General features: G+C 54.5%; 1 protein-coding gene across 1 annotated transcript; it reads right to left on the reverse strand.

The window, feature by feature from the left end:
- Positions 1-365: 365 nt before the first annotated feature.
- Positions 366-25778, reverse strand: Wnt9a (Wnt family member 9A). Its single transcript, XM_021664748.2, has 4 exons — positions 25581-25778; positions 6273-6529; positions 5384-5646; positions 366-3043 (listed from the first exon to the last, which is right to left on the reverse strand). Exons 1-4 carry the CDS (start codon positions 25673-25675, stop codon positions 2561-2563), a joined length of 1098 nt encoding a protein of 365 aa, XP_021520423.1. The 5' UTR covers positions 25676-25778; the 3' UTR covers positions 366-2560.

Here is a 25778-nt window from a genome sequence, read left to right on the forward strand (position 1 = left end):
GGTCCCTTCCCAGGCCACAGGACTAGAGAGGGTTTCCTTAAAGTGCCTCAACTCCCTCTAGGCCTCGACACCTGAGGCAGGGAGGGGCCAGGGGTCTGGGATGGCCACTCCACTGGGGTGATCAGTCCTTCTGGAGTTAGCAAACATATCTTTGCCCTGGGCCCTCAGAAGGGAGCATCCTTGTCCTCCCCATTCTCCCTGGATATTTTTCCCTCCTCCTTTTCCTCCTCCTCCTCTTTTAGCCTGAACCCTCTTCGCCACCTCCAGGTCCTCCTTTCCCTCTCCCACCCCAGGCCTTTCCCACACCTTCCTCCTCCCTGTTCTTGCCGGTTCCCCAGAGCCTCTGTGAAAGCAGCAGACTTGGGTTGTCTATAATTTAAAATACATTTATTTAGTGTTTCCATTTGTTTCTGGTTTTGTTACACAAAGCTGTTAAATAAATACATTCTCTGCAGTCACTCAGGTTCACACCTATTCGCCACACAGATGAGGTAGAGAAATCACAGGCTGTACAGGACTCCACACAAAGACAGCTCCCTTGTGTGTCCACTGGCCTGCCGGGCGGGCCGGCAGTGAGCCTCAGAGCCGGCATGCCCTGGGTGGCCGCTGGGAGCAGGGCAGCTGCTCACTCTACTGCCCGTAGAAGAGAGGATCAAAGAGGCTCTGGCCTTCGGGAGCTGCTTCATCCAGAACGACATTCTAGTATATATTTATACAGAAACAAACCAGCTGGCAGACATTTTCATTCTGCCTTGTTTTAAAAAATACTTTTCTGAATATTGAGGACGTAGAGCTAAATGTGGTATTCGATAAAAATACTCTTCCTCTGAACTGGAAGGCTCCTTTCCCCCAGATCTGACGGAGAGGAAGCTCCAGTCTGTGGTAATAGTGTGACTGGGCACGGACATCTGAGAAGGATGGGGCACGCACCCCCAACCACCAGCCATTGCATACTGCGACCCACACTCTCATCCTGGGGGCGGGGCATCCATCAGCGGGCTATCATGAACCACAGGAGAATAGACTTTGCTATTTACACATCCAATAAGGACCAGAGGCCCTCATCCACATAAATAGGCTTCCTTCTAACACACAGTCCCACCACCGCCCCACGCGTGGGTCTTCTGGACACCTGGTGCTCCGAGGGAGCCACTCCTTCCTCAGTAGTTCCTGCTTCCACACCTGCCGCCTGCCCACACTCTAGCTTCCACAGCCATGGGATTCCCACACAAACCTAAGGCTGGGCTTTCTGGGAGCCAAAGAGTCACCATATTGCAGAGGGGCACAGGCCAACTGGATGCTGACCAGGCCAGCTCAGAGTACACACACTCACACACTCACATAACCCATGCACACACACACACTCAACACCCGCTCAGTGTAGCCACCTTTCCCCAGCAGAGACATCAGCAAGACATGATGACAGCAAGTGTGTCTGTCCCTCCAGACCTCCCCTGGTGACACAGAGCAAGAATGGCTTCCTGAGATGGACAGTCAGAAAGCCATCATGGCCTCTGTCACCATGCCCGTGCCTCCAGCACCCCAGACCCCACAATTTATATCCAGCAACCTGATCATGGCGCCTACAGGGTACAGAGCAAGAAGGGCCTCTGACCCCAGGTAAGGTAGAATTGGGGAGTGGGCTTCCAGAAGCCCTGAGGGCCATGGCAGGGTTTCATTGCTTCATTTCTTTCCAAACATGACCTTGATGTAGTGGTTTCAAACTAGAGCAAGCAGAGGAAGAGGGAGCATAAAGGAACGGGAAGGCAAGGCCTCCCAGATTGGCTTAGCTGGGCCTGGGGCAGGTCAGAGGAAAAAGCCACAGATTAGGAGGTAAGGGGATAGAGAAAATAATAATTACTATATTAGTTAAATAATAATAATAATAATTTAAAAGTCACTGATACTCCAAGGAAGTACTCAGGGTCAGAGGGCCAGAGGCTGGGCCCTGGAGATGGAGTGGCTGCTCTCTCCTAGTGGTTTGGCTCTCTGAAGACAGTGCTGGCGTCAGGCTGCCGGGCCAGAGGGCAGCCGCGTGATTGTAAAGGTGCACCTGCCCTCCAAGCCCCAGAGGAAGCCAAGAGGCAGGGAGGACTAGTCAACACACTGGTACCCCCACAAGGACCACACTCCAGGGACAAAGGCGACTGAGAAAGCATTACTGCAACGCTCTCGGGTCAGGGGGATGAAGCTCAAGCCCAAGGCATAAGCAAAAGGGTTGAGGAGGCCAGACCGGGGCCAGCCCCGCCCTCTGGGCCTCTGAGAGGGGAGACAGCCAACCAGCTGTCTGCATACCAGGGCCCCCGAGTGTGCTGGGGGCACCTTTCCTTCCTTGCAGACCTTTTGTGTCGTTGGTGTCACCTGTGCCCCACACAGCAGGATAGGCTGGGCCTGCACGGCCCACTCTACGCAGGTTCAAACCTCGTGCACTATGTGCAGTGCCTACGCTCCCTGAAGAAGGGCTGGCAGGGCCCGGGAGACAGCTCCTGCGGGTGTAGAATTCTTCTGATGCTGTGTGCAAAGCCCCACACCCCTTGTGGCGGGGTGGCAGGGCCTCGGGTCAACCCTTGCAGGTGTAGACCTCCTCCCGCTGCGTGCACTGCCTGCATTCCACGTAGCAGCACCAGCGTACCTGGCACTGGCAGGGCCTCGTCACCACGCGGCTCTGCGTGTTGTGGCCTCGGCCACAGCAAATACTCTCGCAGTTCTTCTCCCGGTGGCACCGGCGGCCTGCCGTGCCAGGGGAAAAGCGGCCAGCCAGGCAGAAGCTGGGGGAGTCGTCCAGGTGGACGAGCTCTGGCGTCCGGGGCAGCGGGTCACTGCCCCCTGACCCGGAGGCCCGGCCCCGTGGTGGGGAGATGGCACCCGCCTCGCCGGTGGCTTCATTGGTCGTGCTGCCCACCTTGAGCGCTGTCTCATATTTGTGTTTCAGGTGCTTCCCCACCTCGTGGAAGGGTGCCAGCTGCCGCCAGCAGGTCCGCACGGTGCAGGACCCTGACACACCGTGGCATTTGCAGGTGGTCTCCACCCCAGCCTTTATCACCTGCAAGGGAGGGCAAAGGGACCATGAGGAGCATGCCAGGAAGACCCAGCAACCTCAGCCCACCCTGCAGCCCTCACACAGACCTAGACCGGAGCCTGGCCAGCAGGGGGCAGCACCGCGCAGCACCCAGGAAGCCCGGCAGCCAGGAGCATTGACTGGTTCTTCCCTCTCTAAGTCAGGACTGCCAGGGGACAGGGACCCTAAGGCCAGCACCTAGACCTCCAGGATGCACCTCTGCACCTCTGTGAACACAGGCTGGTCCACACCCTCTCTGAGACACTTTCTGCCTAACCTCATAACCATCTTTGCCCCACCATCAACAATTTCAGCCTTGCCAATCTCCTACTTGTGATCTCAGCACAATGCTCCTTTGGTAGATGAAGACAAGAATGCCCCCAGTGCCCTCTGTCTAGGCTGATCACACCCCTCCTGATTGCTGGGCTCTAGCAGACAAGGCTCAAGCCCTTCCACTTAAGTGTGAGCCTGTGAGGGGCATGGATGCAGAGGCACAAAAAGGTGGAAAAGTACACTTCAATAAGCGTTTGTTTTTTTTTTTTTTTTGAGACATGGTTTCTCTGTGTAGCCTTGGCTGTCCTGGACTTGCTTTGTACACCGGGCTGGCCTCAAACTCACAGAGATCCGCCTTCCTCTGCCTCCCTGAGTGCTGGGATCACAGGCGAGCACCACGGTGCCTGGCTTGAGGGTGCCTTCTTTACATAATGCTGCACTTTACAGGGCTTCCAGGGGCCAACTCCCCAGGAGAGGAGGTTGCACTCCTCACCCTTTACCCGATGGCCACAAGTAGGAGCGGGCATGGCTGAGCACCAGAATTCCTGGTCTGGTAAGCTGCCGGGGAGCCCCGGGCTAGGCCTTCCCCTTCTTAGGACTTTAGGCCTCCGTTTAAGGGATCTCCTGCCTGGCCTCTCAAGCTCAGGGTCTCTCCAAATGTTTCAAATCTTAGGAGAGTTGAGGGGCAGAAGAATGTGGGGGGGGGAACCTCTTCCCAGGTGGGCCCTAAGCCACTGCTGAGCTCCCAAGCTGGTCCACTGGAGAGGGATTAAGCAGGGTAGCTACCTCCTCGCTCTCCTGCCAGGCAACCGGAGAGTCCCACTTCACCACGCTTTCCTGAGAAAGCAGGACAGATTTAATTAAAGTGAGGCTGCCTGGGAGCAGCAGGCTGACGGAGCACGTTCACACATTCTGACTTTTCATTAATAGCTCAAAAGGGGAAGGTGGGGAGGGAGGGTCCAGCAGGGAAGAAAGCACGGCCTGGCCTTGGAGATTGAATCTGCCCTCCCCGGCTTCCCTCCCCACTTGGCCTAGGCCTGGGAAGGCACCGGTTGGGAAGGAGGCAGACCAATCCTTTAATAAGTGGGGGATTCAGAACTCCGATTACTCAATAACAAGGAGCTCAGGGCAGCACTGGCTCTAATTACCTTGCTGTCCTCCCCAGACTGGAGATGCAGAGCCAGGGAAGGGGAGGAGGATCACCCCCCTCTCCCCGGCTCCTGAGGTACGGACCCTGCTTTCCCAAGCCCAGGCGAGAGTTTGGAATTTGGGCCATGCAAAGATGAGGTGAGGGGTGCAAGGGGTTCTGTCTCATTCCCTTTCAGCCATAGGTAGCCAGGAGCATCAAAGATGCAAGTCGCATTGAACCAGAGCTTGGCCATGCCTGCAGCCCACAGCTCCCCAAAGGCCTACTGGAAAGCTAAGAAATATGCACCACCACCCCTTTTTTATTGCTTGTTTTTAAAGTTGGGTCTCTGTCTTCCAGGACAGAGCCTTGGCCTCGGACAACATTGAGCTCAGGAAAATGGGTCCTGTACCCTCGGCTCTTCCTTGGGACCTCCCATCTACGATTCTGTGGCTGCTCCCTACCTCCGTGGTAACTCTGTGGATCACTGTGACAGGTAGGCTACAAACCACCAGCCTCTGGGGCAGGCCGATTGTCCAGAGAGACTAGCCCCGGTCCTTGATCTGCCAGATACAGATGCAGAGGCGAAGGCTCTTCCCTACGCTACCACAGGGTACCTCCATGACTAGTGACCCCGTCTGACCCCTATCTAAGCAGGATTCCGGGACCCTAGTTGGCACTGCACGGCTAGAACAGGCGACTCCTCTCTCCTCCTGGCCCCTTTTCTCTTTTGGTCCCCACAACACATACCCATTCACCCTTACTCCCTCCCCTGTGTGCCCAGCCCCAGCGTCCCTGTATCCACCCCGTCAAACCTGCCCTATACACGTCTCCTTAGTGCCCAACCCTGAAATACTCACTGGGGCCCCGGCTCCTCTCAGACACAGCCATCCCCGCCATCCTGCCCTGTGCCCCACCCGGCTTGCCTTCACACCCACGAGGTTGTTGTGGAAGTCCACCCGGGCTCGCAGATCCTTGCTGGACCGCCGGCCCAGGAACTCCTTGACAAACTTGCTGCTGTACTTGAGGTTGTCTCCGCAGCCGCCCCATTGCCAGGCCTCGCGGTTTTCCAGGTCGGGGGCCTCGTCACAGGTGCAGCGCTCCATGCGGCCCGCACTGCACGCTTTGGCCAGGGCGTGCGTCAGGCCCGCCGAAGAGATGGCGTAGAGGAAAGCCGTCTCCTTGAAGCCTGGGGACAGCAGGAGAGTCAGCGAGGCCCAGTGGACAGGTGGGCACTGTAACCTCACATAGGGCTAGCCAGGGAGGAGTCTGGGGTAGTGCGTCTCTGAGGGCCTATGGCAGGCATCCGGAGAGAGGTGCTGAGGTTACAGTTGTGTGGGACAGCCTGATGAGTGGGCAAGGCTCCAGAGCCTTCTGGGGTACCTCTAGCGTGGTGGTCAGAGATCTCATCCAGGTCCCCAGTGTCTTGGCCCATGCCTGGGGTCCTTGGCAAATCCAGGTTTAGACGTCAGGTTCCCTACTATAACCTCTCATCTGCCATTTATCCTATCTATTCATCTATCTATCTATCTATCATCTACCTATCGATCTATCCATCGTTTATCATCTGTCTCTATTTCCCACTATCCACGTCTATCATCTGTCTATTTATTATCAGTCATCTATGCACATAGATTGGCAAGTACTCCACCTGTTCCCTCAGGTCCCCAGTTTTTAAAGTTAGGAAGGGATTCCCATGAGTCTCCATGCCCAGAAGGTACAGGGAGGCTGTGTCCTGGGCTGGAGGCCTTCTGTCAAAGGGGACGGTATGACGGGGTGAGACGGGAGGGCCCGGCTGCGGGGAGGCAGGCTTACCTCGCTTGAGCAGGCTGGCTCGGTAGCGGCCCTCCAGGGTGCAGTTCCAGCGCTCGAAGCGGAACTGGTACTGGCACTCCAGCGCGCTCATGCTCACGGCCTCCACCAGGGTCTCGGCCACCCCCGGGTCCCTTCGGCACATGCGCCGCTGCTTGCGCTCCAGCTTCAGCCTGTCACAGGCCTTGTAGTGTGCTTGCGCGGCAGCCTCAGTCTCCAGGGTCAGAGGGAGGATAGTCAGGGGTTCGCTTCCTGTTAGCCTGAGGACAGAGAGGAGAGAGTGAGCCCCTGCCATAGGGCGGGGAGAACTGTGTGGGCTGAGGTGTCTGAGGGTCTCCCTGGGAACAGAGGCACCAGCAAGCGCACGGAGCCACGTCAGAGAAGGACAGGAGTGGTAAGATGGGAGCATCCGGCCCTTCGCAACCCAGAAAGAATCAGGCAGTGCATGGACACCTTCTCTGGACCTGCTTGCCCTCACCTCTACCATCACTGCCCCATTCCCGACAAAATTCCAGGGACCCCCATGTAACCCAAGGCCCTCACAGATGCTCAGACATGGCCTCTAACAGCTATGTAGTTGTCCAGACAGTTCCTGTTGATACCCGCATTGATAGATAAAGCCCAGTCCCCGGTTACTGCCTCAGCAGGATAGCAGTGTAGGACTACAGTGGGAGGTGCAGGATTACAGGGTGGGAAAGGGCCAGGCCCAGGACCCCGGGCTCTGTCCTCACTGTCCTCCTCCCTAGCTTGGGGACCCGACACTGTGCTCTCACCATCCAGGAGTGTCCTGGGCCCCCTTCTCTTCCCTGACCCCATGAAGCCTGTCCGGAAGCCCTGTGGTATGGCTTGAAGGTCTCTCAGGACCTCGGACACATTAGCCCCCGGAGAAGCAGGCTCCACCTTTAGCAGCACCTGTAAGAACTATGCGGCGTGTGAGCTTTTGAGAGTTCTTTACCACAGCCCCGTCTAGATGCTGGGATAGCATCTACGCTATGGGGTAGGCTCTACTCTAGGAGTGCGGAGTGGGGACAGAGCCTCGGGGGTACAGAAAGGAGGGCTGGAGCCTCAGAGGTACAGAAGGGAGGGGCAGGGCCTTAGAGAGAAGGAAGTTGTCAACTGGGCACTCTAACGGTTAGGAGAAAGCTGCAAGAAGGGCCCAGGACCCAGGCACAGAAGCCTTGAACCTTCAAGGGCTAGTAGTTAAGCTCAAAGCCTTGGGAGTCCTCCAAAGGAGCTGGGTCGAGCATCCCTCAGGCCTTGTCCACCAACTCTGCTTACACAGATAGCTCCAAGCTTCAGCCTCTCAGACACCAGGGGCCTCAGGTCAGCTCCCACCAAGGTAGAATCAGGGAAAGGCTGGGGAGCCAGACCCACAGAGCAATGGCCAGCACTGTGAAAACCAAGGCACCTTATAGACGGGAGTGCTCTGTCCTCAGACAGGAACCTCATTATTATGGTCAAAACAGAACGCAGAAAGGCTCAGCTGCCCATCTCTACATCACCAGGACTCTCCTTCAGAGACAAGCCATGCTCAAGGACCTTCGGAGGAGACTGGGGACTAGGAGGAAACATGCAACTGGAGTTTTGGACAGGTAGAGGGGAACGGTTGGACAAACTGGAAAAAAAGAAAAAAAAAAAAAGGTAGTGACAGGAATGCTGAAAGAGACTGCGTAGCTTACCCTGACGCCTGGACAGCCTGGACGTGTCCAGACAGCATCAGCTCACGCTCTGCCTGTGGGACCAAACACAGGGTGCCCCCGAATTCTTGGGTAAACATGTCTCACCTTGTAAACAGGGACTTGCGGAGACCAGGGTCCCCGCCTGGGCCAGCCTGTCTCTGTACTGCCCTGCTGAGGCTGACTTGTCTCAAAGCTCTTTTCTCCCTCTGGGTGGACTCAGCACAGGTATCTGGGAAGGCGTGCCACCAGAATGACACAGCATACAGGGGCAAAGAGACAGAGCTGGGATTTGGGAGTTTCCAGCACTTGATTGAGAGGGCTTGGAAGGAAGTGGGGACCGTAATGGGAAGGTTTCCCAGGAGACCAGCGTCAAATGCAAAAATAGCCCACGGAAGTGCTGGCAGAAAAGATGAAGGGTCTTAAGAGAGCACTAGGATGAAGCGTTTCCTTCCTTGTGACTGAGGGCTGGTGGCAGGGAATAGGTGTATCGGAACACCTAGAAGACTAAAAGCCTTCGGGTGTTGCAAAGAGCACAGAGACAGGAAGGAAACAGACAATCCAGGAAGCTGTTTGCAACCTACTTCCCAGAATAAAGCCAACTCCATGAGCGTGCGAGTGGGTGGTGAGTGCGCACGTGTGACTGTGGACATATATATCTTCTTCTAAATGGATAACCACAAGAAGAGAACAGGAGTAACCCTCAAAGCAGATAGGGAAAAAAGGCGACTGTCTATGTGCTTGGAATTCGAAATGTCCTCCCCGGGCTCAGGCTTTGAACACTTGGTTTCCAGCCAGTGGGCATTATTGGGGTGGATCTTCAGAAGCTTCAGGGAGTGTGGCATGGCTGGTGGAGGTAGGCCATAGGGGTGGGCCTCAGCCCTTGGTTCTGGTTACACTCTTGGCTCCCCGGCCTGGAGTGATGTAAGGAGCCTCTGCCACACTGCATCTCCGCGCCTCAGCCATCCATGATGGAAGAAAAACTCTCTGAAGCAGTGAGCCTGAGCATGCCCCCCCTTCTTTGTCATTGCGATGCAGAAGTCACTAACATAATAGATGACATCCATGTACTACGTGTCCCAAAAAGCTGGAGAGACTTTGAACATCGAAGACTAGAGGTGTTTTAGAAGACAGTGCTTACATAACTTCAAAACCAGACCACACAGGCCCATGAGAAAGCATCACCGGTTTCCCCTTAGTATGCAGGGGTCTGTGCTGGCTAGTTTCAAGTCAACTTTTTGTTGTTGTTTGTTTTATTTGAGACAGGGTTTCTCCGTGTAGCCCTGTCTGTCCTTACTCATTTGGTAGACCAGGCTGGTCTCAAACTCACAAAAATCTGTTTGCCTCAGCCTCCCAAAGTGCTGGGATTACAGGCGTGCACCACCGCGCCCAGCTGTTTTAGGTCAACTTAAGACAAGCCAGGATTACTGGATAGGAGAGAACCCGGACTGAGAAAATATCTCTATAAGATCAGCTACAGGCAATCTGTAGGACATTTTCTTTCTTGTTTTTTGCTTTTAAGGATTCCTTTTTTAAAGTATTCCAAATGCATATATGCCTACACTCTAGAGGAGGGCACCAGATCTCATTATAGATGGTTGTGAGCCACCATGTGGTTGCTGGGAACTGAACTCAGGACCTCTGGAAGAGTAGACAGTGCTCTTAACCTCTGAGCCATCTCTCCAGCCCAAGGATTCTTGTTTTTAGTGATTTTTTTTTTTAATGTGCATTGGTGTTTTGCCTGCATGTACATCTGTGGGAGGATGTCAGATCCCCCTGGAACTGGAGTTACACAGTTGTGAGCTGCCGCATGGGGGCTAGGAATTGAACACAGGCCCTCTGGGAGAGCAGCCAGTGCTCTTAACCTCTGAGCCATCTCTCCAGCCCCATGTAATGCATTTTCTTAATTAATGATTGAGATGGGAGGGCCCAGCCTGCTGCGGGTAAGGTCACCCCTGGGCTGGTGGCCCTGGGTTCTCTAAGAAAGCAGGCTCAGCAAGCAGCACTCCTCATTGGCCACTGCATCTGCTCCTGCCTGCAGGCTCCTGCCCTGCTTGAGTCCCTGCCCTGACTTCCTCCAGCGATGAGGAGGCATCAGCCTAATAAGCCCTCTTCTTCCTTCCAAGTTGCTTTGGTTATGGTATCCATCAGAGCAACAGGAGCCCTAAGACAAGGTCCCCACTTACAAGAGTTTGGCCTTACAGTGGTGCAAGAGTGTGAGGGATCCAGGAGAGAAGAGCGTACTGCTTTCTGCCCCTTCCTGTTCTGGCACTGTGGAACACGAAGTCCCCTGCAGCTGGTCTCAGAATCCTAAGAGGAACAGCAATGCTCAGAAGCGCCATAAGCAGCAAACTCATGATGAAACAGGACTGGCATCGACTCTGCCCCAGCGTAAGGTGGGCTCCGTGTTCTGCGTGTGCGGTGGGCTGGCCTGAGCTGGGGTCTTGGAAGCCTGGGTATAGTCTGTGCATTTTCTTGACTTATGACATGTGATAGGTCTCTCAGGACACAGCCCATCTTAAGTCGGGGAGCACAGTGCCACAGGGTCCCCACACGTGGGAGAACTCGGTGCTGGTGAATGTGTGAGGGGGAAGTAGGAAAGGGTTGGGTCTGTGTGAGCCCTGTGCCAATACCCCACAGATGGCATGCCCGTCAGCCTGCAGACAGGCTTGGGGACAGAGGGGAACACTCAGAACAGGCCACCTGGGGAGGGGAACGCATTCTTTTCCACACAGCTGTGTGCGTCCCGGGGCACAGATGGCTTCTCCACAAACACGCGGCGAGTGCCTGCTTAGATGATTCTCCACCCAGAGGTTGTGGCCCTGTAGCCCAGACAGCATCTCCTGTATTCTGCGTTGCCGTGGCACAGGCCCTGCCTACCAGACCAGCTGCCTGCCACACAGAGAGCACCTGCTGCCAGGCTCAACGCAGCAGCTGCCGCGCAGCCCTGGTGCTGTCTGGCCTAACATGGCAGACAGAGCCAGCTGCACGCTCAGCCACCCAGCTGGGCACAAACGTTCCAGGCAGGGTGTGGGTTTCTCTTGAGGCCAGAGGCCTCATGCACTCTACATGGTCTTCTGGGCAAACACAGTCCATAACGCAATCACACACCACGTCTGTTTCTCTATGATTCAATTTCTATCTATCTACACATAGGCCCCTCATCTTCACACACACACACACACACACACACACAGACACACACACACACACACACACACACACAATTACAATGGGTTAAACTGGGGCTGTTGCAGTTCAGTTGGGGAAGAGTGCTTGCTTGTCTTGAGAAAAACCTTGGGTTCTCTAAAACCAGAGATGATAGCACACACCTGTAATTCCAGCACTTGGGCAGTAGAGGCAGGAGGATTCAGAACTCAAGGCCACCCTTGGCTCCATAGATTGGGGCAGTCTGAGCAACACAAGATCCTGTCTTAAAAGAGATAGCTCACAGGTTTAGAGCACTCATTGCTCTTGCGGAGGACCAGAAGGGAGAGAAATTAGTACAGCCACCATGAAAGAAAATAGGGAGTTTCCTAAAAACAGAAACCTAGAACTCTCGTGACCCACTGTCTTAGTTACTTTGCTATTGCTATGATAAAACACCATGACCAAGGCAATTTACAGAAGACTTTATTAAGGGCCCACAGTTCCAGGCTATCACCACAGACTCCATGACCATCATGGCAGGGAGCATAGCAGCAGGCAAGCTGCTGGGGGGGGGGAGTAGCTGAGAGTTTACATCTTCAGATACAACCATAAGATAAGGCAGAGCGCTAACAGGAAGTAGCATGGGGTTGTGAAACCTAGCCCACAGTGGCACACCTACTTCTAACAAGGCCATGACTCCTAATCCTTCTCAAACAGTTCCACCAACCTGGGGATTGGGTATTCAAACATATGCGGCTAAGCGGCCCATTCTCATTTGAACCGCCACTCCAGCTACCCTACTTCTGGGCAGGTATCTAAAAGAAATGAAGTCACTATGTCAGAGCCACCTGCGTCTCTGTGTTCACTGCACTGTAACAGGAGCATTCTTGGCATCCATCAACTTACACATAGACAATGAAAGCAAGGCACACCCACACCATGGAGGAGATCATGTCATTTATGGTAGTTCATGAGGAACTGAAGAGCATTGTTAGGTGTAGTCAGTCAGGCCTAGAAAGACAAGAACACTCATAAGAGCAAGGCTGCAAGGCTCAGCTCAGAAGCAGTGGACAGAGATTAGCAGGTGTGCCGGGGAGGCAGCTGATAAAAAAGATAAGAAAATCTCCAAGGCACAGGAGAAGGAAGCTCAAGGGGCCTGTCTGTAACGGCACTGGGAGCAGGCTGTGCACAGCCAGGGAGGTCAGCAGAGAACAGAGAGCTTGACGGCGCCCACTCTCACAGAGCATGTGGGAATGCAGGCTCCTGAACGCACTGAGTTCACTTCCTTTGATAGACCCAGAAGGGGGATGTCTGGTTCTTTTTCATTTCCTGAGGATTGACCTATTTTATGTTCCCACTAACTGTGCAAGAGTACCTTTTCCACCCCAAGGCCATTTTCCCCCCCTTTGCTTCCATATAGCAGCGAGAGCCCTCAGCCTAGCGTTGTGGCACCAGCCGATTGTATCCCATACTCCGCCTCCCCAGTCCACATCACTGTGGTCTTCTAGCGGCAGGCGTGAACACACAGCCAAGCCCTCTAATAGCTGACAGCAAGACAGGCAAATCAGTGTTAGAAATTTGTCATCCAGATGCAGCCAGCCTAGCACAAGGATGGCCCCCAAAGACAATAGAGAACACACGGCCAAGAGCTGGGACCAGTGCTCACACAGGTGCCCAGACTTAGCTAGCACCTTCCCAGTGTTTACCAGGCTGAGCCAGGCATCTTTGTCACTCTAGAACATTTTACATCACACCATCTCGGCGGGACTCGGACACATTGAACAGTGTGGAACAGCTCTCTCTGGGTTCCCTTCAGACTCATGAGTGGAAGCCACACATCATCAAATGTGACTTCCATTTGGGGGGAAAGTGAACATCCCTCTTTACCAGCGGGGGGGGGGGGGAGGCACAGAAACATACAGCTTTGACGAAACCTCTATTCCGGAGCAAAGCTCAGAGAACATGCTTTGGTCAAGACGGCTCTGCCAGAAGCACGTCTGGATTCTGCCTGGGGTTTCCACCTGCGTGCCTTTTCTTCCACACTTGTCCTGTTGAGTCTGAGTTCTTAGAGAACCGTCTGCTGATCGTCCCTGGAAGGGCTAACATCAGACGGAAGAACTGAAGATCCTCCTGAACCAATCCTTTTGTTCTTGTAACGCCCTCTGGAAGATAAATCACCTACCATAAAATCTAGCATTGAAACACTGTTGATGTATTATTCAGATACCTGTTTCAATCAATAGCACCGAATTTAGGACTTCCTCCATAGCACACATTTTATCCCAGCACTTGGGAGGCAGAGGCAGGTGGATCTCTGTGAGTTCGAGGCCAGCCTGGTGTACAGAGCAAGTTCCAGGACAGCCAGGGCTAAACAGAGAAACCCTGGCTATATCTAACTAACTAACTAACTAACTAACTAACCAACTAACTAACTAACTAAAGGAACTTTACCTTACCCCTGACAGCTTACAGCAATAAAACAACCTACTTTCTGTCTAGATGGGTTTATGGAATTATCAGCTCAGGGTGTTATTTTATATACAAATACATGTGTGCACATAGGTGGCAGGTTCACATATACAGTAAAGGCCATAGATGTAAAGGCCAGTGGTCAACACTGCATATCTTCTTTAACTGTTCTCCACCTTATTTTTGAAAGGAAAAAACAAAGCAGTATGTATTTAGGGGCTGGAGAGATGGCTCAGTCGTTAAAAGCACTTACTGATATATTCCCAGGGTTCTGATATATTCCCAGGGTCAGTTCCCAGCACCTGCATGAGGTTCACAACCGTCTGTAACTCAGGTTCCAGGGGACCTGACACTCTCTTCCACTCTCTTCTGGCCTCCACGGGCACTTTATGCATACGGTACACACATGTACATGCAAAAATAAACATACAATTTTAAAGTGGGGGAGGGGGTATTTGTGTGCCATGGTGCCTATCTGTGACTTGCAGAAATTAATTTTTTCCTTTCCACGATGTGGGTCTTGGGGATCAAACTCAGCCCCCCTGAGTTTGGCAGCAAGCACCCTTACCTGATGAGCCATCTTGCCAGTCCTCCACCTTGTTTTAGTTTTTAGACAGGGCCTCTCAGTGAGTCTAGAGCTTGCCAATGAGGCCCTGGCCAGGAAGCCCTAGGGACCTTCTAGGCTCTGCTTCCCCAACCCTGGGCTTACGTAGACATCACACCTGTATTTTTATATGGGTCCTAGGGGGATCCAGCCCTGTGTGTGTATAGTAAACCCTTTGCCAACTGAGCCACCTCTGAGTATTTCATTTGAATGGAGCCAGGCGACAGCTGTCCTTTGTGGCTGGTTCAGTAAGTCACCCTCCCTTGGCTCCTCCACAGCCAAGAACTATTAAGAGTCTTTTTCTTTAGTTGGAAACATTCCCTTGTGTACAAGGACATTTTGCTTGTTTATTCATTGATGGATAGGCACTTGGATTGTTTCTGCTTTTCAGAGATCATGTGGACCTGTTTTGGTTCTCGTGGGTGTGTCCCTGGGATAGAACTGCTGGGTCACGGGCCTTCCAGGAACTGTCATCATGCGCTCCAAGGCAGCTGCCCCACCTTACATGCTCAGGCAGGACTTCTGAGTTTTCCTGGACCTTCCTCAAGGGGAGCCGGCACCTCTGCAGCACACTGACTTTAGGAAAATGGCCCTGCCACTGTCCACTGCCTTTGTATTTGGTGGGAAAGGCCTTCATTCCCTCTGATGGAATTCTATTCAGTGCTTCCAAGCCTCGATTCACCTCAAAATGAAGCACTGAAAGGCGTCAACTAGCATCATCCCAGTCGCTGCTAAGCTGCAGCTTCAGCCCCAGAAAACCAGACAGAGCCTAAATCACAGCACTGCGGAATCATACAGGGCCTGAATCGCAGGCTCACGAAATCACACAGAGCCCAAGGCTTAGCCTCAGAAAGCCACACAGAACAAGTCACAGCACCATGGTCCAGCACAGTGCCCAAGCCATGGCCTCAAGTCATCACCTACAGTCTGAGGCACAGACCGACACAGAACCAGAATCTCGACCTCAGAAAATTGTACAGAGCCAGGTCACAGCCTTAGATCACCATACAGAGTCCCAGTGAGAAGCATAGATCCAAACAGATCCCAAGGCATAACCTGAGTTTATCCATAGAGCCCGTCACTACGGAGAAAACTATACCAGAGCCTGAGTCGGTCTCGGCTTTCTTACAGAAGCTGGTTCCCAACATTGTCACCAGGCTTACAGTTTAGCAGCTAATACCCCCTTTACTTCCAGCTCTCCTCCACAGGAGGCTGTCACTCACCCAAGCCCGATGCTAGCATAGGTCACCTGGTCACACTCTTGTCACCAATGATAGGCTGTTATGCACTTCGGGTCCAGCTCAGGGCCAAAGAAACATCATGTTACAGTCAGCATTGTCTGACCTGTCACTTCACAGAGACCATTCCCTCTGTACTTCTAGGGGTGGGGTGGGCCAGCTGCCAAAGTGAGTGTCAGCCCCTTGGCTCCCCACAAACATGATGCCATCTGGGTCCTGTTCTCTCTGGCTCCTCTCACAACTGCCTTCCGTATTCACAGATGTACCATGCTTGAATAAATTCCTGTGTAATTCACTCTTACTCTGTGTCTGGGTTTTACCCATCCGCTGTTTTTCGAATCTTCTGCACAGCTTTATTTTGGAAAGTACTTGATCTTTCCCTTGGAGCATCATCCGTGTCCAGTTCAGCTCCCTCCCCTGCTCTAGACCTTCCCAGCGGGGAGGTTGCTCCCCTGTCCCACATCTGTCTGCCTCTCTACCAGCTCTGGGTAATTTCTTCTGACCAGCTCCCAGCGCGCTAATTCACTTCAGCTGTTTTGAATCTGCTTCTCCATCCATCTGTCACTGGCACTTTTCCCCCCTGGTTGTTTGGTGTTTCCAAACTGCTGGGTCAGTTTTTTTGTGGGTTCTCTCTGAATAGAGATTCCTAGCCTATCTGCTTTCATTGTAAAAAACCCCCCACCCACCCTCTACTTCAAATGTAGCAAACTGGAGTGTGGTGCTCTAGAGCCTGGTATGTCTGTGTCTGCTTTTCCATGCATGCCTGGTTACCCTTGACCGTGTGCTGGTTGCTGTCTTTGACACGAACAAGTTGAAATAAAGCATAAAGCATGGAGGTAGGGTAAACGGTGACCCCGAGAGTTGGGCATCTACCCAGAGCCTCAAGAAGGAGTCATCTGGAATCTCTGTGCGTATCAGGAACATCAGAGCCCAGGAGTCTAGGCCCTGAAGCCAACAGAGGGTATCCTTGTAAGGAAAAAAAGAAAAGTGAGAAAGGGCTGGAGAGATGGCTCAGTGGGTTAAAGGCTTACAGTACAAGCATGAGGACCTAAGCTCAGATACCCAGCACCCGTGTAAAGGCCTGGCATGGTGGTGCACATCTGCAATGGTAGTGCCGAGCGGGTAAGGCTGAGACAGGGGATCCCTGTGTCTTGATGGGCAGCCAGTCTAGCTGAACTGGGGAGCTTCGGGTTCAGCGAGAGACCCTGCCTCAAAACCTGGTGTGGAGAGCAATCGAGGAAGACCTCTGTGTGGACATCTGGCTTCTCCCTGCACATTCACATGTATACACATACCCATGTGTGTAGCTGCACACAGGTACCCCTACACAAGAAAACAGTGAGGGTCCCGGGAGTTGGAGGAGACAGGAAGGGCCCGCACGGGAACCTTCAGCAAGAACCATCACCTTGAATTCAGACTTCTAGTCTCCAGAATTGACAAACACCAGTGTGGTGTGTAGTCACTCATACAGACCAGGATCCAGAAGCACCCCCCCCCATCCAGCCCAGAGAAAATGTTTCCATGTGGGGGTGGTCAGGCTGCTATGGCCACAATAGTCCCAAACTCGGAATAAGTTAAGGCCAAGCAAGGCTGGACCCTGGACTGTGCCAGAGACCCAGGCCATCACTGGGTATCCTGCAAGCTCTTGGGCCCTGATGGTTGTGGGGAATTCTCCTCAGACCGTTCCCTGCTGTAGCAGGCACTAGCCTCTGCTGTCCTTCTTCCTGGGACAGGCTCCAAGTCAACGCATCTCCTTGTTATCTCTATGGGTCTATCTGTATGGGCTTCACCTTACTGGCCTTTGACAGTTTCAAAGTTCACCATCCACATTCACACGCACACACACACATATACGCAGACAACCCTTTCAGAAAGAAACATGCACACAGGTGCATTCACACACATACCAAGACTCATGCAGCACAAATGCATTCACATAGGCACACACGCTTTCACGCATGCCCACAGACATACATGCAGCACACACACACACACAAATCCAGCTTCAACTGTTCTCAACAAGAGGACGTGGGTCCCCATTACTGCAAGCGGGAAACTTATACTGACAGGTGGTCTGATTTTGATGGGTTGGAAGGGGCTTTCTCTCCATACACAGGCAGGACTCTAGGGGAGGGAGGCTACAGTGATGTGGCCAAGAGTATACGGTCTAGAAGGAGAAGCCAGAAAAGAGCAGGATCCAACAGCAGCCACCAAACCAGCACAAAAGCAGATCTGACTTAATATTGCTTCTTTGGTGAGATGCCCAACATGGTCGCCAGGGGATGCCCACACACATCCAGGAACCCAAGCCATCCCACGCTGGCTCTCAGACCTTCTCCACCATTCAGGCTGCAACCACTCCAGAAGATGTAAGACCAGCTGGAAAGAAGGAAGAAGTGTGTACCACATGGGGCAGAATGGCCATCACAACTGGCAAAGTCCCACAGAGTAGAAAGGGGCTCGTGCAGGGGCAGGGGGGCGGTCACAAGGCTGCTTTTCTGAGCAGTCAGCGCTGACCCCCTAGGATGCTGAGAGATGGTCTACCAAGAACCCCATCCCTCACTCATCTGCAGGAACCTAGCAGACAGCCTTTAGCCCTTTGGAGGAATCAGTGCTGGTGATTGCTTCTGAGTCCTGGACAGGCCTGAAGCTGTGACTGCTTAGGGACCCAGGTGCCTCCTTGGAGCACCAGTTATGTGACCAAGAACTGGGGATGGCTCAAGATGGAAGTGTATCCCAATCCTCTAGCCCAAGCTGCTCCCACACACAGGGCAGGCAGACAGGGCAGCCCTCATGACAGCAAGCCCCCAGAGCTGCTCCCACAGTCCTCCATCCCACCAACAAGCTAGGCCACCCCCTGGGCCACCCTGCCAGGGAACCAGCTCTCCCCTGAACCAGGGTGGAGAGAGCCAAGGGTGCAGTTCCAGAAGCCACAGCGCCCAGCCGAGGAAACCTCAGCTCCGCCAGACAGCATTTAATTTCTGTGTGAAACAAAATCAAAACAAATTCCAGCACCAAGAGACGGAACTGAGATTAACCCTCCGTCCTCCCGCAGTCCAGCTTCCAACCCGAGTACCTCCATGTCCCTGGGGGTGGCAAAGCGCCCAGGACAAGGCCAGGAATGTTTTCCACAGAGACACTGGTCAGAGGCTGCAAATGGGCAGCCATCCAGTCTTCTTCTCTCACTGCTCACTGCCCTGGAGGAGCCAGGCTCCTGGAGACTGCTGGAGAGACAATGATTACCCGGCTACCACCCCAGGATCCAAGGTGCTGTCCAGCAGACCCCATCCATCACAGGCGAGCTAGCAGTGGTGCCACAGTGCTGCACTGGACCTCTGGGAAGAAGATGGGAACAGAGCTTCCTAGAACAGCCAGCACCAGGCTTTACACTGGAAGCAGACAGGGCTGTGGGACCCTCCACAGCCACCAGCATGGCCCCACACAGTGGTCCTCCCTAGAGGACTATACCTTTAGCTGCTCTGTCCCGTGTTGGGGGCTTTGAAAGGAGATTGTGACTGGGGGGGGGTAGGTGGGGGGGAGTCCCATCTCCATATCCCCATCTGCCAGGATGCAGCTGGTCCCAATGTCCTCAGGCTCTGGGAGCTTCCAGCAAGCATCTTGTCCTGGGCCAGACCTCAAGCCCACTTCCCCTGGCTGCTCCGACCTCAGGTATTGCGATGAAAAACAAACGCAGCTTGCGGCTTGCCTTTTCCATCGCCTCGTCCGGCTGCCTGGCCCAAGGTGCTCAGGCTGCCAGCTGGGCAGCTGGGTTTCCTCCTGTGGGTAGGGGCGTAGGGCCAACAGGGACCTTGCCAGAGGGGCCAGGCCTGTGGGTCACGGGGGCAGGGCAGTCTGGAACCACCCAGATCGGCGGGTATGGTGAGTCTGTCCCCAGACACCTGCCATCAGGGCGGTCAGCCATAGGTGTCCTCGCAGATTTACCCTGTCACACACGGCAGGGCCGCCCATGAGTGTTGATTCGCACGCACGGGCCCCTTCCTCTTTATGATCTCAGGCATGCCAGAAGGAAGATAGTGGTGTGTGTGAGCTGGGGAGCCAGGAGCTTGGAGAAGGCAGCCACGCCCCTTCTGAGCCACAAACTGTAGGTGAAGTCAGGACTCTAGTCAGGGTTGTGGACCAGGCTAGACTGTGAGACCAATAAGCAATGCAGACACCCCCGGGGGAACAGAGGGACCTCCACTAGCCAGAGGCTGGTAGCGGCTTTTAACTAGACAGCACAGTGTGTAATAGTAGACGCTCCTGTAATGCCCCGAAGCTGAGTCGTTAGGGAAAGATTGACACAACTGGGCTCTTATGGAGCTTCCCGGAGGGGGCAGCAAGCCAGGCAGATGCTGATTTCACCCCAACTTCCCCCCAAACAATCCACTCATGTGCTTCAGGGGGCCTGGCTTCATCCACAGGCATCCAGCGCTCATGCCAGAGGCTTCCCCGACTACACAGACAACTGTGCCTTGTCCAGAGCCTGCTGCAGCCAGCCGGGCACCAGCGGGGCACCCGCCACACGGCACAATACACAAAGGCAGCGGGTGCCCGGCAGGCTGGACTCAGAGGGCAAGTGCAGGAGGCCTGTCAACAGGTGTCGTCTTTCCAGCAAGGAGCCAGGCGGGCCTGCCTGGCCCCCTCCAACCAGCCCTTATCAGCTCATCATCCTCCAGGGTTCAGGGCCTCCCCGGGAGGAATCTATTCTTGCGCATTCTTTCCTAGGATACAAATTACCTGCACACCCATGACGGCCAAACCTGGAGAGTTGGCAGGGAGGCAAAGGCACAGGTAGAAGGAGCCTGGTGCCTTAGGCCACCTAGATGCTGCCTAGCACCTACCAGGTCCTGCCTAGGACAGGCACCAGAGCCACAGAGGCAGGAGGCAGAGCGTAAGGCGAGGACAGGAGAAAGATTAGGCCAGCTGTCTTCCCGTCCAGACGGCTGTCTGTCGGCTCTGAGCAGGACATCTGCTCACACAGCTGAGAGGGGCCAGGTGGCTCTAGGCTTGCCTCACCTTAAATTCATTCCCTCAAGGCGGCGTGGAGAACATTGTGCACCCTAGTCTGGGGGGGAGGGGGGAAGTGTCTGGGCTTGGCCTGTGCTGGGATCCATGGCAAAGCTCCCCCTCTCCCCAATTCTAGGAACTTGCAGATGGAGACTCAGGAGCAGCTGGAGTGGAGGGTGTAGGGGGCTGCTCTGCAGACTCCACAGGGCAACAGCTCCTACCTGGGACTCCCGCCACACCTGCCACACGCCTAGGTGGAAAGCCAGGCAGCTCCAGCCTCAGCTGGCTACCTCAGGGAAGCTGTTCAGGGAGCTGCAGAGGAATGCTGGCTCTACCTCCACCTTGGTAGGCCCCGGGGAGCACTCCTTTCCTCACCCACCTCTTGGCTTCCCCTAATCCTCTGCCAAAAGGTCTCACCCACAGAGTCCCTTGGCAGAGGCCTCCAAGGCCAGCCTATCAGCTCCCATTGCTGCCCCACAGAGCCTCACTGCCTGGGCGCCGTACTCTGCTGCCCTTCCAAAGGCCTGTGAGCATCCTGGGGTTCTAAGTTTATCACCTGACCCCAACTACAGTCCTGACTCCTAACCTAGACCTGACCTTCCAGTCAAGACTCCCCACCTCCTGCCTACTCCACTCATGGCTGGACCCAGACTCCTGCCTTCTTGGTAACTTCTCCCCGGCCCAACCTATACGGTGAAGGCTCCACAGAGCTAGGGAGGCTGTGCTCTCTGGACCCGGCATCCTGCCTGGAACCCTGCCCAGCTTTCTCTGACACCTCTAGGAGCTACCTGGATGCCCCTTGTCCAAACAGCTATCAGACCTGGACCAATGACCACAGGCTATCCCCATCTAGGCTCCAGGATAAGAATGAAGGATGGGACAGCCTTCTATCCTTTTGACTTGAGGGGCTCTTCCTCTTCTAGTTTTTTGAATACCCAGAATTGAACCCCTACAGGGTTCTTATAAATAAGGGGTGCCCCCTCTACCCTTACAGTGAGGCTGGGGCAGGCACAAGAAAGTCACCACCTCTGTGTGTAGGGATGAAAGAGCCCATTTGTTCTCCAGTCAAGAAATAAAACTTCTCTATCTGGGAGAGGTCCAGAATATGTAAAGAATTCTCATACACAACAACAAAACAAATAACCCAACTTTAAAAAGAGCTAAAGAACTGAATAGGTGGTTCTCCAAAGGAGGTATACAGATGGCCAAGAAGCCTGCAAGAGCCAGAGCCTTTAATCCCATTCCTCTCAGCACTCCCGAGACAGAGTCAGGCAGATCTCTGTGTTGAAAGCCATCCTGCTTTACACAGTGAGTTCTAGGACAGCCAGAGCTACAAAATGAAGAGACACTGTCAAAAAAAAAAAAAAATCAAACCCAACCAAAACAACCAACCAACAAGACCATAAAAGACAATGTCACCAGCCATCAAACCTACAATGAGACGGGTTTCACACCCACTAGGATGGCTAGAATTAAAAACAACAATGACAAAAACCAGAATGTGTTTGGTGATGACATGGAGAAACTGGACCCCTATACATTTATGGGAGGATATAAAATATTGTAACTACTTGGGAAAACCTTTTGGCAGTTCCTCAAGAAGTGTAACGTAGAATTGCCTGAGGACCTGGCAATTCCACTTCTAGATAGGTACCCCTCCCCGTACCCCAAGAACGGAAAACACAGATACGTGGAAGGAGAAAAACAAAACAAAACACCAACATCCGCAGCAAGATTACTAGAAATAACCAAATGGTGGAAACGACCCAAATAGCCAGCAACTGACAAACGGGATTTTTTTTTAAGACTGTTGTATAATCAGTTCAGTCATAAAAAGGAGTGAAACACCGAAGCGTGCTACAACATAGATGAGCCTCCAAAAACATGACACCGAATGAAAGAAGCCAGACACAAAAGGCCACAGAGCGCATGGTCCCACTTCTACAAGGAGTCCAGAATAGGAAAATCCATGGAGACAGGAAGATTAGTGGTTGCCAGGGGCTGGAGGGAGGGGAGCAGGGAGTGACTGCTGAGCGGGTATGAGGTTTCTGGGGTGAGGAAAATGTTCTGGAATTAGACAGTGGTGATGGCTGACAGTTTTGTGAATATACCCAAACCACGGAGCTGGGGGAGTTTCTTGGGATGTGAGTTATATTCAATAACAAAGAGAGAGAGAGAGAGAGAGAGAGAGAGAGAGAGAGAGAGAGAGTGCTTTGGTAGGCTCTGATACCACTCAGACCCAAACAGTCCACAGTAGTCCCAAGTGTCTACAGTACCTCTCAGAAAGGGACCTATGGGCACTCCCTGGGAGAAATAGGATGTATATGGCCAAAACTGAGGAATGAAAGCCAGTCTTAAGGTTTACAATGCACCTTCCTAGTTTTTTGTTTGTTTGTTTGTTTTTAAATGAAAACAAGGTGAAAGTCTCCAAGCTCCCTAAGGCCTCTGCTGGAGAGCTAGCTCACTGTAGTCTTGATCCCTACTTCCGAGTAGTCTGGGGCCTCGTCTCTAAATGCCCCTGGCACCTATCAGGGGCACAGAGGCATAGGTCCGTTCCAGAGTCCGCCGCTGCTCACACAAATCCTCTCACCTGTCAGTTCCCAGAGAGGGGCAGGGGCGAGGGAAGAAATGCCTCTAGAGGGTCTGTGTCCCCAACCCACATGTGACCTCCGGCTGGCCCCAGGAACACAGGCCTGCAGCAGGCGGGGCGGCTCTAGGAGAAACTGATGGAATTGCCACCTGCTGATCTGCTGAACGGACTGGGATGAAAAGCTGAGCCAAGGGGAGAAGAGAGGGGATCCCCTTCCCCATGGCTGGTGGCCAGCCTGGAGGGGTCCTGCAGCAGGGTGGCCAGAGGCCTCTAGAAGGGAAGGGCAGCCAGAGCTGTAGGGTTGGGTTGCAGCTCTGGGAGGGGGTGGAGAGGGCTCCTGTAGCCACGTGACCCTCCCCCGGGCCAGCCTCTCCTCTCTGGGTTCCTGGGCTGTAACTGGAGCCGTGTTCCTGCCTGGGAGCCTCCGTGCCAGGCAGAGCTTTGGAGAGGGGGAAGGGAGAGGAGAGCCCCAGATTCCAGCTCCTTCTCCCTACTCCCTCTCCAGTTGGGCTGGGTAGGGACACTTGAGCACACCACATTCTCACAGGCGCACCCTTAGGCTCCCCTTCCAGCAACAGGCCTGCCAGGCCTTTCAGGGTTTCCAAACTCATCTCCTTCCTTGGTTGAGGCAGGGCTGGGACCTCCGGACGCTGAACAGCCTAGGATACATCGCTGAACAGCCTAGGATACATCTTGTGCCTCCAACATACATACCTACTCCTCAGAAAGCAACTGTAGAGAGACCCAAGTCAGCTAGCCTGTCCTCCTAGGCTCTCCCTGGTTCTTGATTCAACAGGTACCCACTCTGCCCATCTTTGAAATCCTTCCTCCAAGCCCAGACAGTGGGTCTCCAGGGCAGCTGCAGGAAAGGCGCACTGATAGGCATGCTCCACTTTCCTCGAGACAGAGAGCTGGATAGAGGTCACCCAAGCCATAGCCACACTGATGTCCTCGGTATCTGCTTGGGAATGCCAGCCATCCTGTACTTAAACCCTGCCGTGGAACCAAGGGGTGCCAACACCCCTCCAGTAGCCAAGCCAGAGGGCTTTCCCAAGACGCAAAGTATAGTGTCAGCTAAGAGAGGGTGAGAAAGACAGACAGACAGGGGCCAGTGCAGCCAGGACTCTAGCCCCATGATCTGTAGGTTTTGAATCCTAGAGCCACAGCCCAGCAAGCAGAGATCCCAGAAGGGACAGAGTGGCCGCCCATGCAAGCCCAGGGCGTGTCAGAAGCCTGGCTGGGCCCGAGGAGAGGAAGGCACAGCTGGCTGATGGGCTGCTGTGACTCACTACGGACCTGTGGCCAGACGGCCATCCTCAGCCCTCCCTCTTGCCCACGGGTGAGGCTTAGGGCCGCACAGATGGCGTGCAGGGGCGTGCCTTGGCTGGACCCACAGCGCAAGCCAGGGGAGCCAGGGTGGAGGAGACCCTGGGAAACCGAGACATGGAACTGACCCTGGAGGACAACCCAGAAGAAACGGACAGACAGCGGAGAAAGGAGGAGAAAGAAAAACACAAAGGGAAATTTTCCCATGAAAATATTTTATTTTCTTTGAGAACAGGATACACCTGCAGGGCTCCTCGGCCCAACCGCCTCGCCCTGCCCCGGCGGGTGCCAGATTCCTGGACCAACGGGGCCCTCTGCCGGCCACACCGCTGAGCGCGGGCACCGCAGGCAGGGGCGAGGGGAACAGGTGACCGGCGAAGGGCGGCGGCCCAAGGAACAGTCTAGGGCACCCAGGACTAGGGTTGCGACCCGAGGGGCTAACCAGAGCTCCCAGTGGGGGGAATGCGGAGGCGAGAAGCAGGAGGGCAGAGAAAGCTGGGGTGCTGCCTCGCTTGGTGCCACCCAGGACCTTGGCGAACTCAAAGTGCAAAGGGTATCCCTCTTAAAGATCGCTGGGTTCAGGCATCGCAGACCTGGGAAAGGGAGTAAAGAGGAAGGGACGAAAGGAACTAAAGGCGAAGAGACGCGCCCAACAACGCGGCAAAACTGCAAGCGCAGAGACAGGCGAGCGCGGGCGGCGACCCCGCGGGACAGAGGCGGCGTTTAACCCCCGGGCCAGGTCTCGCAGACGTGTTCCCAAGGGCCGAGGTCGGGGCCAGGCTCGGGCGGGCGCCAGAAGAAAGCGCAAGAAAAATAAATTTCTCCAGCTTGGAGGGTTTTTTTTTTTCTTTCTCCCCTTTGGGGCTCAGTGCAAGGAACATCTGGATTTTGTACGTGTTTTTTTGTTGTTGTTAAATTAACTTTTCCAGGAGAGAAGGGGGGTAGTGGGCAGGGGCCATGGAGGCTCCAGCCTTTTGGCAGGAACACCGCGGCCTAAGGCGGCGGCGACTCGGGAGTCACCGTGGACCGCGGCCCCGCGCAAGCCCGTCGGGGACACCGGCCCCTCTCCTTCTAGGGCGCACGGCGGGCAACGACCTGTGGACCCAGAGACGCGCTCACTGCCAACTAACGACTCCAAGCCACCCGTGAACCCCGCCGAGCACCTGGCGGGTGCTGCCCCGGGCTGGATGCCCCCGTCCGGCCCCGCCGCCCTAGCCCGCCCTCGCGCGGCCGCCCGCCGCGGGCACCTACCCGAAGTAGGCGGCCGAAGGGCGCAGCGCGGCGAGCAGCAGCGTCAGCCCGAAGGCCGCGGCCAGCCAGCGCGCCAGAAGGGACCCATCCAGCATCTTGCCGCGCCGCGGCGGCTGACCATCGCGCTCCGGGCTCCGCGCAGGGCGCGCCGCGACCGCCGCCCTCTTATAGCGTCCGCGGCCGCGGCCGCGGGGCGGG

This window comes from Meriones unguiculatus, chromosome 11, assembly GCF_030254825.1.
Source record: "Meriones unguiculatus strain TT.TT164.6M chromosome 11, Bangor_MerUng_6.1, whole genome shotgun sequence".
NCBI lineage: Eukaryota > Metazoa > Chordata > Mammalia > Rodentia > Muridae > Meriones > Meriones unguiculatus.

Excerpts from the sequence above, each read along its gene's own strand:
- Wnt9a (XM_021664748.2), bottom strand. The coding sequence starts at position 25,675 with ATGCTGGATGGGTCCCTTCTGGCGCGCTGGCTGGCCGCGGCCTTCGGG. Across the intron at positions 5,647-6,272 it reads AGCCAGCCTGCTCAAGCGAG|GCTTCAAGGAGACGGCTTTC; the intron begins GTAAGCCTGCCT and ends TGCTGTCCCCAG. Across the intron at positions 3,044-5,383 it reads ACAACCTCGTGGGTGTGAAG|GTGATAAAGGCTGGGGTGGA; the intron begins GCAAGCCGGGTG and ends CCTCCCTTGCAG.